This window comes from Canis aureus, chromosome X (genome assembly GCF_053574225.1).
Source record: "Canis aureus isolate CA01 chromosome X, VMU_Caureus_v.1.0, whole genome shotgun sequence".
NCBI classification, from domain to species: domain Eukaryota; kingdom Metazoa; phylum Chordata; class Mammalia; order Carnivora; family Canidae; genus Canis; species Canis aureus.
Window position 1 is genome coordinate 105394340 of NC_135649.1, and position 15296 is coordinate 105409635.

The 15296-nt window shown below is 47.0% G+C and overlaps 1 protein-coding gene across 1 annotated transcript in view; it reads right to left on the reverse strand.

Annotated features, from left to right (window-relative positions):
* PTCHD1 (patched domain containing 1) overlaps positions 1 to 2463 on the reverse strand; it is a 56449-nt gene extending 53986 nt beyond the window's left edge. Inside the window, exon 1 of the mRNA XM_077890406.1 lies at positions 2085 to 2463. Within this exon, the coding sequence (XP_077746532.1) occupies positions 2085 to 2435 (351 nt within the window). The 5' untranslated portion in view covers positions 2436 to 2463. The remainder of the gene's footprint in view (positions 1 to 2084) is intronic.
* Between the last annotated feature and the right edge of the window lie 12833 nt (positions 2464 to 15296).

Below are 15296 nucleotides of genomic sequence, written 5' to 3' on the forward strand. Positions count from 1 at the left end.
TTTGACTTGCTTTTGATTTTCCCCAGACACCTCGCACATGAAAAACCATCTCAAATCTGAAAACAATTTACTGACAAGACCGCTGTCCTTTAAAGTTGCCCTTTAGCCATGGAGGCAAAGACAGCCTCCCTCTCTCCAGACCCAACTTTCTCTGATAATATGGTTTTGTGTCCTGGACAGATCCAAATCAAATAGGAGAGAAACAGTCATGTTGAAAAGAGGTCTGATGTGCCTGTTGATGTCTCATTAACCTTGAGAGTGAATGTAACTGGTGACTGCCCGTCACAGTGGCGTGACGGTTTGTTAGGGGGGAAAAAAAGCCAGTGGAAACATCACCTCGGGGGAAAATAAATACAAAGAGAAACATCATTTAGTAGATCATCTATCAAAACATGGGGCAGCTTTCCAACTGTCAGGACTGGCTAAATTATAGTTTCCTTAAGCCTGTGATGAAACTACTACGTGTTTTCTTGAGGAAGCATTTGGGGCAGTATTTTACTGTGTGTCAGAATATGTTCACTGAAGTATTGGGACCCCCCCCCCCAAAAAAAAAAACACTTCGAGGTTAGAAGCATAATCATGGAAAAGCAAGTATTTCCGGACCACTGTTACTAAGGTTCTGTGATGATGTGTGTGCCACTGAAAATATCACAAGCCACCTGGACGTGGGAAGGTCCTAATTCCACTGAGTCCCTCTTCAGGTTCCCCTCATTCCTAATTGCTGATTGGTATCACCTCAACAGAGAGAGGCAAGGAAATAACACAGGAAAATGAGCATGTCTCCAGGGATAGAGGGTTACCTGTAGAGGAAAGAGGAGACAGTTCCCCAGGTTCCCTGGCTGCCTCCCCTTGGCACAAACGGACTAGAAGTCTAAGTGTCGTCTAATCCCATATCTGGACTGAGACCCTGACAAAACCAGCACCTTTTGTGCCTCTGCCCCAGGGCTCCAGCTGGGACTGGTTCTCACCAGTCCTCCGCAGAGGGGCACCGTGAGTAAACAAGCCCCACAATTCCCACTGGGGACTTGGATGGAACATTCTCACCTATTTTTGCTTTCCTCTCTGAAGGTCTCCACTTTACCATCTCTAGTCCTCATTCCTCTGCTTTTCTAAGGAACTTCTTGAAAGTTATCACCATTAACCTCACTTTTCACATCAAATTTCCACCTCGGGCTGACGGCACAACCTGTTTCCAAGAGTGTTACCCTCTAACCAGCTGCTTGGTTTCTTGTGCTCTCCCCGTAGGGCCACATAGCCTGGCTTCTGTCCTCACCCTTCTGGCTCTGCCCCTCACCCTGACGCCCAAATGCACCCAAATAAAAGTGGATTAACCAAATCTCTGTCTTCCCAAAGAAGTTTGGGCATTTCAGAAGAAGGGAGCTACTGTGCAAGGCGAAATAACTGCGAATGACAGACATCATTTCCTACCCCGGGAAGACAGAGATGGCCACCTCGCTCTGGGGAAGAGGGCGGCGGGGCAGCCCCACATCCTCGCCGGGGACCACACTTCTTTCTGGCTGGGCATGAGGCCTCTTCCTCACCATCCCGCCCCACATTCCTTTGCCCCCTCACGGCCCCTCAAAGCAGCCTTTCCGAAATCACTCCAAAGGCCACAGGAAGGGAGTAAAGAAATGGGGAGAAGGGAGAGGAGGGTGTCTGAATACCGCCCCCCCCCACAAGCGTAATATTTTGTTTCCAAGTACCAGGACTTTCTAGAATGTCTTCTCTTGTTGCGCTCCTTCCTGGCCCAGTAACCCCCCAAGCCTCCCCACCCGCAAGACCACTGCAACCAAAACAAGCGCACCGACCACAGCACCGTGGCTGCCGCCGCCCCAACTGTTGCAGCAGCTGCCGGGGTGGCGGCGACAGTGGCGAGGGCAGGGCCGGGCCCGGACCCGGACGCTCCCCGCCCAGGAGTCTAGGAGGCTCCGGGCGGCCTCCGAGGGGCGCGCGGTGCAGGGGAGCCCCTGCGGCAGCCGCCTGGGATGGGAGAGGCGGCGCTCCCTGCTCGGACCCCCGCGCGGAGCCAGCCCAGCCGCGGCAGCGGCGCCCGTGGAGGCTGCCCGCGCCCGCCCCCCTCTCACCTTTAAGATCAGGTCGGTGTGATGCTGGTCCAGCATGTTGGCTTTCTGGAAGGAGGTGACGATGACCCGGCCGTAGCGCCCGGGGGTCTGCAGGTCCGAGTAGAGTCGGTGCTTGGAGCGGTTGACCGGGAAGAGGCTGTTGACGAGGTTGCGCTCGATCTTGGCGAGGCTGTGCTGGGGCGCCAGCAGGTGCTCCACGCTCTCCTCGACCTGGTAGCGGCTGAAGCTGGCGCCGAGCAGGATGGAGATGAGCACGGGCGCCGAGGCGAAGAAGACCGGGTGACTGGCAATGAAGTGGCCAAGCCGGGAGAAACACGTCCTCAAGCCCCTGTGCAGAACCTGCCGCAGCATCCTAGAGCAGAGCGGGCGCGGGAGGAGGGCGAGGCGCACGCTCGGCGCGGGCTCGGGCGGCGGCGGCGGCGGCGGCGGCGGTGGTGGCGCCCGCGGCGGCGACGGCGGCGGCGGCGGCGGCGGCGGAGGCGAGACCCGGAGCTCTCCCGGAGCCGCGGCACCACCATCGGGGAGTCCCGCGCCGCGCCTCGGGAGGGTCCCCTCGGGCCGGAGACACGCCCTCCTGCCCGCGGCCGCGCCGGCCCAGAGAGCCCCCCAGCCTGGCGGCCTCCGCGCCGCCCCCACCCCGCCCTACCCCGTGCGCCCTCCCCACCCCCCGCCGCCTCCCAGCCCGAGGGGCTCCGCGCGGCGGGGCCGCGTCCCGGCTCAGCGCGGGAGGGGCCCGGAGCTGCCCCCGCGGCGCGTCATGACCCCACTCACCCGACCCCCAAGGCCAACGACGGGGTGGCGCGGGGAGCGGCGGCGGCGCTATCTCGGGGAGACTCTGCGCGCCAGCCTAGGAACACGAGGACGGAGAATTCCAGGCTACACCCAGTCCCCTCCCCTCCCCGCGCTCCCCTCCCCCGGCCCGGCCCGCCTCGCACGCCCTCCCCTCCCCGGTCCTCCTCCGGGGAGACCCAGAGATGAATAAAGAAATGGCCCTGATTTTCCAAACAAAAAGTAAAGAGTTCTCCCGGGGGGCGTCGGGTGGACCCGCTCAGAGCCAAGTACCCCCAGAGGCGGAAAGGAGGAGGCTGAAGACTGCGTGCGCCCCGGCTCTCGCCAGGCTCAGGTGGTGGCGCGCACTGGCTGGTGCGGAGAGGGGGTGGGGAGCGAAGACGCTCGAACGTGGAAATCACGCCTCCTCTCAAGTAAGAGCCATTTAAATTATCCCCAACACTGCAGCTGCCGCGGGACCACGGGGTCCGAGTGTGCGTCTGGGGCACGTCCACCCAGAAGGCGTCCGTGGAGAACCTTTCTTCTTGCCCTTATCTAGGGTCGCTCCAGAGTGTATTGGGGTTGGGCAGTTCTGCTGCGCGCCCCTCAACCCGCGCCCCCCGGTCCCCCAGTAACAAAAGTGCGGGTACTGCTGGTCAGTCGGTGGAGCTCCCGGACTCCCGGCTCTCCGCCCTGCCTCCTCCTCCTCCTCCCTGTGTCGTCACTGGCGGGTCTGGGGGACCTGGTGCGGCGGGGCTGGAGCGGGCGCCCCTGCGGGAGGGCGTAGAGTGTTTGTGAACCGGGAATCCGTAGCGTTACTCCCCTTCTCTCCAACACCCCGCCCTCTCGTTCTCAAAGACGCAAGTGTGGGAGTGGGGGACACCTTATCTCAGACCTGGAGAGATCCTGGTCTCCGAGCATGCCGAGCCGCAGGGGGCGCGGGGGAGCCCGGGGGGCGCCGACGTCTCGGCAAAGTTGGGCGTGTGCGTGTGCGCGCCAGCCCTGAGCTAGCAGGCAGCCACTGTGGTTTCCCCTCGCACTCCCCCTCCAGAGAATTTCCCGAGAAGGCGGGCGCCGGCTTCGGGCCCGGGATAGACCTGCGGCGGCGGCGGGAACGGCCACGCACAGGTACAATTTAGCGCGTTTCGTTGTGCGCTCTAAGCCCCGGGGTCCATCCATTGCAACTCAAACCGAGCCGGATCTCGGAGTCTGGGCCACTGAGGCGCTCAGTCCGGCTAACGGGGTGGGGACCGGTGCGCCGTGAAGGGTCCCGAGGTTTTGCGCTCTGAGCGCTCGGTTTTCCCGTTCCGCGCCTCCCGTCTGTCCCGCTTGGCCTCCTAGTGCCAAGGGTCAAAGGAGAGGCGGTGGCGACTGGAGGCGCGGGCCCTGGAGGGGAGTCCGCACTACAGAGCGTGGACAAGCGTACTGAAGCTGAAGGAAGGCGGAATGGGGAGAGGAAGAGGAGGAAGAGGACGGGGAGGAGGAGGAAGAGGAGAGGGAGACAGCAATGGGTGGGAGAACGCGATTCCGGGAGGTATTCCCCTAACGTTCCCATTCCAAGACTCCCCAATGCCAAGCGGCCCTTCACTTCTCAAACTGAACTTGGGAACTTGCATGTTCGAAACTGGAAGTCTTGGGCTGGGAAATCCTCCTTTTTAGGTTTTTCTCCTCCCTTCCCCCACACCAGACCCTCCTTCCCACATTCCCTCAGCAACACCTGCAACTGCTGAGCTGCCCACCCCGGGGGCGCACCCGCTCAGCTCCCCCTGCTCCCTAGGTCCTTCTACCCATCCGTACTCTAGTCCACTTTGTCGGCTCACCCCTGCCATTCCCCACACGGGTCTCTGTTTCCAAAGGCTCCCCCCTGGCGCCTAGGTTCAACCGGCAGCATCCAGCCAACACCTCCCCCACCCCCGCCCCATATCTTCGTCCCAGAGAGGGACATGTTGGGAGGGGCTGGAAATTCTCCGGCAACACTCCACTTGTGCCCTTCCCCCAGCATCGTAATTTCTGCTGGAGGAGACGCCGCTCCTCTGCAGCGCTTTGCTGATTCACGATGATCGCGGAGGGAAAAGCCTCTTTGACTTGTGCCCCTGCAACTGGCGAGGCAAGCGCAAGTGGCTGCGAGGGCACACGCTTTGGGAAACCACCCACCACTGCGCAGCCGAGGTGCTAAATGGCAGGGTGGATGCCCTGCGTGGCGCTCAGCCGGGGCAGAAGGAAAGGCGGAAAGGGCGGGCGGGGGGTGGGAGTGCCGTGGCAGTGGGAAATACCGCGAGCCCAGTTCTGTGCCGCTGAGCTGGCGGCAGCTGGTGGGTGGGCACCTCTCAGGAGGCCTTAAGTCGATCTTTAAGCGGGGAGCGAACCGAGATGTTTCATGTGCCCTGATGCCAGCGCAGCGGCAAAAGTAAGCAGGGAAGCCAACCGACAGGTCTCCTTGGGAGCCTTGAACATTTTGGCGAAGCTCTTTGCATACTCAAATCTTTGTCCCTCCAAATGGTTCCTCCTAACCGAGGTTCACTCGCGTCCCTAGAATTTCCGGTTTTTTAATGTGAGCCCTCAAGCAGGCTGCAGAGCCGTCACTCCCTTTCTCCGTGCCTGGGCTGAATCTTAGAGCGGGAGAAACCCAGTGTCGCTCAGCTGGCCCGGGTGGGAGTGTTGTCCTCCCACAAGGAAAGGCCTTTACTTTGAGACCCGGGCTTTTGCTTCCAGTCCTTCCAACTCTATATTCCTATATCGTCTTTATGGATATGTGTGTGGGGCAATGGCCACCCCGCCTGCTTTAATTCGGAGGCACTGAATAGCCTGAGGGTGGATCTCGCTGCCACTTTTTCTTGCGGGAAATTCAGTTAGTATTACCTAAATTGAGTTGGGGGGGGGGAGCGTCTCCTCCTCCCGATTTGATTTTTCTTCTCTTGATTCAGACGTTCAGGGAAGCGTTGCCGCCACCAAAGAAAGATCTGGATTCGCATTTGGGACAATGACCTTGGGAATAGAGCTTCCATCAGGACATTTGTAAATTATTCCTTTTGCTGATTAAAAATTACATTTTAATTGTAGAGAATTTAGAAAATAAGAACTAGAGAAAGAAGGAAACAAAAGGACACCATATCCCTGTTACTCTCTCCACCTTTCAAAGACAATATAATGCAGAAGTTCAGGCTGCTGGTTCCATAGCCAATGAGTTGAATCCATGCTCCACTACTTACTATGATAGGTTGGGTGAGTAATTCCACCTCCTTATGCAGTACTTTCCTGTTCTGGAAAATGGGAATAATTAATAGTACCTACCTCATAGAGTCGTCCTGAGGAGTAAATTCGTTAAAAGATGGAAGGCACTTAAAAAGGTGCCTGGAATATCACAGACACCTAGTTAATGATCTTTGTCAGAATTCTAATCTTTCTTGGATATGTGTGTGTGAAAAAGAAAATCAGTCCCTGCCATCGAGGAATTGGCCTGGTATTATAATTTGGGACTTAGTGTTGCTAGGAGCTGCCCTGGTACTCATAGTTAAGCTTCCATGGTCCCCTTTTGAATAACAACTATTTTCCAAAACACTAGTGTCAGATAAGATCATTGAGTAACTGCGATGGATCCAGACAAAATTAGGACCACTCCATAATCATGTCTGAACACAGATGAAGCATGAGTATTGTCTGAATACCAAAATGACCAAACAAGTCCCTATCCTGGCTAGCAGGAGTGAATATTGTGGTTTTTTTTTTAATTTAAAATTTTTAAACAAATTACAGCTATCGCTTTGGTCTAGTCTTCTCTCCCAGATAAAGACTTATTAAAACACCCAATCATAAAACTACCCCTGTTTCTTGACAGCATCCAATCCACAGGAAGCCCCATTATCTTAAATCTTTCCCCAAATTACTTAACACAAACCCAAATGGTTCTTATTGAGATGGCCCTCAGTTCCCCATGATGCAGATTCTCCTTCACTGCAGTGAAAAATAAACCCAGGGCATTCAACTACTGATACATTCCTGGTAGTCTTCAAGCAGGAGGGTTTAGGCAATGGATGTGGCATGTTTATACACTCTCTTTTTCTAAAATTGAAAGTCATAGTAAATGTTCTGTTTGGTAAACATTTTTTTTTCATTATATAGATTGTAAGCTTTTTCTCATATTGCTTAATATTGCTATAAAACCTTTTAATGGCTGCAAAGAATTCCATCAATGGCTAAAACTCAACTTATTTAATGTATACTCTATTTGGGGGCCTTTAGGTTTTTTAAAAAAAATTTACTGTTGGGGCGCCTGGGTGGCTCAGTTGCTTAAGCGTCGACTCTAGATTTCAGCTCAGGTCATGATCTCAGAGTTGTGGGATGGATCTCTGCATCTGGGCTGTGTGCTGAGTATAGAGCCTGCTTAAGATTCTCTGTCTCCCTCTTCCTCTGCCCCTCCCCCTGCTGTTTACAAAAGAACAAATAAATAAATAAATTTTTACTGTTATAAATAACACTGAGATGAACATCCTTCATGTAAATCTCTGACTACATCTCTATTTTCTTAGGGTCAAATATCCACCACTGCTGTTTAAGTAGACTGCTCCTTACAGTTGACTTTCTAATCATTGTTAAATTGGAAGGGACAAGGGCATTACTTCACAGGGATTAAATTTTTTGATAAAATAAATGAAGTATTCTCACTTGGGAGAGGATCATAGGAATGATCTGTTACATTAGGAGTAAGTCTGTTGGCTCAGTCTTGCTCAGAAATGCCAGAGGGATTAATCATGGTGTGGAGAGAGTGTGGGCTCAAAGGAAAAGCCTATTGTTTGATAAGGTTAGAAACAGGTTTACTCTTGTGTAGCAAGTGTGTCAGTCATTAGCTTTCAATATCACAACACCATTTTCTGCCAGAGGAACAACAAAATATTTTTATGCATATATGTTAAATCTAAACAGTTCTATGTTAACCATGAAATCAGTATGCATAGCAGGATCATGATATTCGGGCAGCTGCAATTTAGGGTGGCTCTTAGGATGGTGTGCTCATCACTCCTTTTTACATTTCTAATCTCAGTAACACTGATATTTTTTAAGTGGGACATGTTTCTGCCATCCTAAAGGATCTAGGTAAGATTTCTTGGAGAATGGAAACACATGCAGGGAAGGGCAAAGTATAGCAAGGGTTTTTCTTTCAGAGTAGGGAAGCAACCCTGGCCAATATCAGTGTTATCTTGAATGAGGATGTCTCCATGAAGTATCTGCTGGGACTCAGTCCTGTTTTGACCAAGAAGCTATTTTATGTACAACAACACTGTACTCCCTGAAATTTTATCCAAAGAGAGACTTCTGAAGATAGCTTAAACTTGCACTTGAGGAGAGAGCATGTGTGGCAAGTCCTAATAGGCTGCTTAAGACAAAGAGCCACACTGCTATGTGTAGATGATACCCATTCAAAAGGGTGCTGATTGGATTTTTCAGAGTACTCTGCCAATTTAGTAGGATCTCAGCATTGTCATGAGTCTTTTTAAAACGTGATCTATCGAGATCCCTGGCTGGCTCAGTGATTGAGCGTCTGCCTTCAGCTCAGGGCGTGATCCCGGGTCCAGGAATCGAGTGTGGCATCGAGTCTCACGTCGGGCTCCCTGCATGGAGCCTGCTTCTCCCTCTGCCTGTGTCTCTGCCTCTCTCTCTCTCTGTGTGTCTCTCATGAATACATAAATAAAATCTTTTTTTAAAGTGATCTATCATGACATAAGGAAAAAAGTCATGCAGAATTATTTTCCTGCACTGATTCAGGGAGAGACCTTTTTGGGTATTGTTTTTGTTTTTTGTAAATGGGATTTTTAAAGAACTTTTCTGTCTTATTCATTTATTTGTTTATTTATTAACATTTTAGGTAGTTAAAATACAGTGCAATATTGGTTTCTGGAGTAGAACTCAGTCACTTATGACTTAGATGCAACACCCAGTGCTCATCCCAACAAGTGCCCTTCTAAATACCCATCATGCATCTAGCACATCCCCCACCTATGTCCCTCCATCAAAAGTCAGTTTGTTCTCTATTGTTAAGATTCTCTTATGGCTTATTTCCCTCTCAGGAAGAGACATTTTGGAACACACTAGCTGGGTGTCTTGCTCACCCACGTCCAAATTTGCTTTTTTTCTCCTAACAGAAAGCCTCACCTTCTCTTTACTTTCCAAAATCCTTCCATCCTTCAAGGTTCTCATAAAATCCTAGCTCACATATCTGATAAGTTTTCTCTGGCACACCAACGTTGATTAATTTAACTAGATTGAGTAATCTTATTGCAATTAGCAGTAAGTTTCTACAGTAGTCAACAACTACGAGAAATAGAGCAAGAGATTCCCTACTCTCAAGGGATTTTTAGTTTAATAAGTTCGAGGATTAAAATATGAACCTGAGCAAGGGAGATGCCCAAGGAGAGGTCATGACAATGGTGTGGGGTCTCAAAAAGGCATAGATGGTATCTGGTTGGTCTCTAGTTTTATAGTGTCTTTAGTCTAGAATTAGCATCTTGCTGGTTTGAGCGTCTTTGTTATCTAATATTATAGATACCTACATGTTAATGATACTATGTGTCAGTTTTTTGGATAGCCTTTGATCATGTGGCTGAGCTGCCAGAGGACCCCTTCTCTCTTTCCTTGGGATCGTCTTAAAGTTTTGGGAAGTCCTGAGTAATGCCACTTTCTCGATATCAAATTAAGTGCAACTCATGTTGTTTTTTCATTAAGTTAAACTAGCTTTCCTTCCACTGCACCTAAATGAGGAGAGTTTACATACATTTTTCACTTTCAGCACCAGGGACAGATCCACGTAAACTTAGTTACTCCTCCCCCTTCCAGCCCCCATCTCTTCTAAACTGTTATTAGAGAAAAATTAGAGCTAAAGAGATTATTTAGAATAATATAATCCAGGGGGTTGATCATTTTTTTTCTATGCCAGGACAATTAAAATGAAAATGTATATAAATTAGTGGACCACCAAATTCAATAGAATCATATTTGAAATTGTGCCCAATACTTTTATGGCTTTGTGATGTGTTTGTATGGGAGGGGGGCATTTAAAGGGATACATTAGAGCTGACTCTAAAATACAACCTCTTGAACTTCAGGAGTAATTTAGCGGAAAATTTACAGAATAGAACATGAGGAAAAGAACATTTTAATGCATTTTATGTGCTAAGTTTACCGTAGGCACTTTCCCATACCTTACCTTTGTGATTTGCAAAATCACTGTGGGCTGTTAAGAATTGTCAAACCCATTTTAGAAAGAGAGGAAACTGAGGATTAAGGACATTAAATATCCTGTGCAGGATTACACTGCAGTGGAAGTGTAAATAGAATCTAGGCCTATGTCATATCAAAATCTATGTTTTTCTGTTCAATCATTCTTCTTCAAAGCACAATTGACTTAGTTCCTCTCCTAAAATGCCTTGACTGGGTATCATAATACGTCAAAAACATCTTAATCCGATAACATAATATGCCATGAATATTATAAACAATTAATGCTATTTCTATATTTGCTGTTCATGTAATAGTGTTGTAAGGTGGCAATTTTGTGGCCTATCCATTAATCAGTTTTTCAGTGTTTGGATTCATTTCTGATGTTGGTGTTCCTCAGAGGATTTTTGTGGACCAACAAAAATATTGTTATGGAACCCAAAGTGTTTGCTGATCTAATCCAACCCACTCTTTTTGCAGATGGTAAAACTTTTGCAGTGCTTGTCTGGATTTTTCTAACAAGAAAATCACTCAAAATGTTAAAATGGAAAACTGTCAACTGGTTTGAAAATACATAATGAAAAAAGCAACCAAATAGATTGACCTTATGCCTGTTGAAATGCTTCCATTTTTTCAGTGGTTCACCAACACACATTATACTGCAGAGGGAAACATTCTTTAGTTCTCTTCCTTTACTTTACTCTGTAAAGTGAATAGAGATCATTCTAATCACCAGAGCCATTGTCTTATGTATGAACATAGGGGACATAAAAAAGCAGGGGGTTTCCTGATACAACTCTTAGCTTCAGGGCAGTCTTTCTTTGATGTTTATATATTTAATCCCTTTAAAAATTGTACTCCAGAGCATAACCTAAGAACAAAGCACTTCATCCCTTCTGTTATTAGAACTGTGTACTTCTTGCTTTGACTTTTAAAAATGACAGAGCTACAAGGCATTCTGTTCCCCATGGCTGATCACTTCCTTCCAGTGAATGGCATTATGTTGGTGAATTAATTAATAGTAAAATCTGATTTACATATTCACAAATATTAGAATTGTAGAAAAATTACATCAGGAGACAGCTCCTTGGAGAAGCTAAGTGAGAGGAGAAAAAAAAATCAAAGGTTCCTTTTTCAGATATAGCATAGGACTTGGCATTTCTAGGCTGCTTTGCTTCCACCTTCGGGCATCTTCTGAATTTTGTAAAGCGGATTATTCTAGATATGGAAAAGTCTGTTCTACCATGGGTTGAAATACTTAGCCTCAGGTGAATGCCGTTACCTCCTGTAGTGTGCTAAGGAGCAGAAACTAAAGTAGTTTGGCTACTGGCCTATCCATCAGCAAATGTGGTCCTTCATCTAGCTCTGTCTTATCACTATATTTTAGCTTTCTGTCTATAAAATCAGAATGAGAAAGATGATGATGCTATCTCCCTGGTAAGGAGATTTTCAGGTGTAAAATATGATAATGAATGTAAAGTGCTTTGAAATAACCTGACACATTATTGGGCCAGGTAGAAGGTCCAAGGCACATGCTAAATATGGAGCATGAAGTCATGTAAAGGTCTTGCCTTTGAGGAGTGCACAGTGAAGTGGACTGAAGCCAAATGAAATAACAAAATTGTGGAGTGCAGCAAGGATGTTGGTACTATGGGACCAGTGAGAATGTTTCCCTAACCCAATCTGAAAAATAAAGGTAAGGTTTGTAGAAGCTTTGGAGAGCATGTGTAGAGATGCTGTCTGGTGCTCCATCCTTACCCTCTTGGCCTAGAAGTTCACTCTAGGTGGTTTCTGTATATACTAAGGGCTTCCTGCCTTTCTCTGTTTGAGATATCCTTTGGCCATGGGGTAGGCTGGAAATGCCAGTGGGCTAACACCCCTTGAAGTAACTAAATTAATGAGGAATAGGAAAAATAAGTACCCAGATTTCTTTGTCTTTCTGTGGGACAACTCAGAAATGTGTTTCACTCAGGCTCTCAAGACTTCCCAGCAGAGTTGATCACCCTAGTTGCCCACAGCAGTAACCCACTCTTGAACACACCCTGAATTGGCTTTTCTGTCCTCTCCATCTTCCATCTTTATGCCTTCACTGAGCTTTCTGGGAATTCCCTCCTAAGTAAACCACTTGCACCCACACCTTTGTTTCAAGATCTGTTTCTGAGGGAGTCCAATCAAAAACAAGAGATGACATCCAAATGGAGTCTCAAAGGTTAATAGTTAGTCTAGCCTAGTGAATTTAATGGTGTGTAAATTATGCATCAGTAGAGCTGTTTGAGAAAGAAGAGAATTAGCTAACCCCCCATGGAGGGAAAGAGTTTTCAGGGCTACTTGGAAGAATTCTTGGAGTATTCAAGGCAGAGGAAATATCATTTGAAATAATTATAAGGATGGGATAGAGAGCTTAGCTTGTTTTGGGAACTACAAATAGTTCAGGATGGACAGGCAGTAGTTTGGAAAAGTGGACAGGAACTGGGTTAAAAGGGGACTTATAAACCTAGATAAGGAGCTGGGTGTTCATTTTGAAGATGACCAGAAGCCATTCCAGGGCTTTGAATGAGGGAGTTTATGGCCAGCCTTATGTTCTATAAAGTTACTCCAGTGGCAACATAGAAGATAGATAAAGGAAAGACAAGTCTAGAGGCAAAGAGACCAGTTAGGAGGTCATGATAATAATTAGGATGAGAAGAGATTAGGACCTGAAGCAAGGTAGAGGCCAGTGTGATGGAAAGGGAAGCACTGATAGTTTTTTTGAGAGATAGAACTGCCAGGACCTAGATGATTGCAGAATGGAGCCAAGATACTGCATCATGATTTCTGAAAACACAGTGTTGTTCCAAAGGGCTTTGCTAAGCCATGCCCAACCCTAGAGATATTAGTGCATTTTTACCAAATTCCACTGGAACACAGAGCCTCTTGTCAGGGTGAGGAAGAAGGAGTGGGGGGACTGTGTTGAGCTCTAAGCTACAACAAATGGGGCTTGAATGTAAAGGTTTGGACATGAGAGCTGGACGAGGGAGGTTAGTGGCCTGGAGGAGTTTACAAGGTAGAGGATAAAACTGATTAGGTCAAATCCATAATATGGTGATTCACGTGGATTGATAAATGTCATTGCTTCAAAGGGAACTGAGTTATATCTTATGGCTGTTTCTTACATAAGACAGTTTCATCTGGAGAAGAAGGAAAGGAGATCAATGAGAAGCAGGGGTTGGGAAAATGGAATGTGTGGCTTTCATGGGTGAGATTCCCCAAAAACCTCCCTCTGTGTTTCATCTCAATTCACTTCATCTTTATAATGCACCCCTGTGATTTCCCCTCTACTGAATCTCTAGAACCCATCCCTGAAGGTGACCAAAGAGCATAATGTCTCTACATAAGGCCTCCATTTCTGGTGGCAGCTTATACTTTGTTAGGTCACGCACACACAGGCACATATTTCACACGTGTGTGCTTTAATTCACACAATTAGCAATCACATTGAAGAATACTGGCACCAATGTTTTGCAGTGTTAGCGACTCATTCTTTCCCTGACATCTGTGTGGGGGCACTGTAAATATGAAACCATTTTAATGAATTATTTTTAGTCCTATTATAAATTATACTGCTATTAACATTCATGTACAAGTTCTTATGTGGATGTATGTTTTTGTTTCTCTTGGCCATGTAACTACTGCTGGAATATACATGATAACTCCAAGCTTCACATTTTGAGGAACTGCCGAGCTCTTTTACAAAGGGCCTGAGCCATTTTACATTCTTACCAGCAATGTTTTATGTTTGTCTGCTTGTTCATTATAATCATTATATGTAGTTTTTTCTCTATTGTTAGATGTTAGTTTCACAAAACCTTTGCAATCTCTTTCTTGATTTGTCTTCCTTCTAAATTCTTTTTGGTGAAATACGTTTTTTTTTAAAACATCTTAGAATGTTACTTGAAAATCCCTGTAATAATGTAATAAGAATTAGGATAATGAGATTATCTAGAAATTATACTAGATTGGACCAGTGTATTACTTAGCTCATTGTTTGGGGATTCTGAATTTCAGATTGCGATGTTCACATCTTGCTGTGGAAAACCAAATCTTCCATGGAGTCTCCAACTTGGGGGGATTCTTTTTTTTTAAGTAGGCTCCACACTGGATGTGGAGTCTAATGTGAGGCTTGAACTCATGACTCTGAGATCAGGACCTGAGCTGAGATCAAGAGTTAGATGCTTAACCACCTGAGCCACCCAGACCTCCCTCTCCCCAGGGGAGATTAATTTAACCCACAGAACAGCAAAGATGGAATATGGGGACTACTATGATGGTCCCTCATTTTACACAGGGAAGAGGAAAGAAAGGATGGAGGGCCAAAAGGAGGTGAAAGACTGAGAAGGAGTTGTGGCAAGGCCATGAAGATGTAATGTCCTGACTTTTGTTAAGCTTTGACCTTAGCGCAGGGCCAGGGCCTGAGGTACAGTAGTGGGTCTGGTTTGGACCACTTGGGAGCTTGGTTATTTCACTTCTTCTCCTTTGTCCAGTTCAGACCACTCTCCCCAGTTTTCTTCTTCCAGTTCCACCCTACATTTATCCATCCATTCCCCATCACTCTGGCCAGTGGGTGGTGAGGCAAATTGGGGAATGGGGAAAAGAAGAATGAGAACATATGTGTTCATGACCCTTCCTCCACTTCTTCACCTCCCTATTTATTATCAATCTGGTAGGCGTTCTGTTTAATTTGCCTTACCTGAAGCAGTAACACTTTGATCTCTATAAAGCTGTAGAATCACCTAAGCCATGGTAATGAACTCCCCTATAGAACAATAAAGGTGAAATAAGGTGGTGACAAAATCCCACAGGAAGGACTATTAACTAATGTTATTAGGTGATACTTTCTTAATGAGAATTCCCTTCACTGTAATATTTCATTATTAATAGTCCTTGGGAGTTTAAAGAAAAGAAATACCTTTTTATTTCTCTGGCTTGATCTCCTGGTACTCATAAAGGAATCTAGGCTGTGCTTTATGATGCCAAAAATCACTGGTCAATCCAATTTGATAATAGAACAACAATCAACCACGTTATTTGGAGCTATGTAGACAAAACAGCTAATTGTTTGACTGAAATATTCACATGCAAATCAGTTATTTTGACATCATATGGGCACAGTCCAAGTCAATATTTAAATAGTAATTTGAAAAATCATTAATTGGAGCCATATTTGTTGATTATCTCATATATACAGGAATTTTTCTC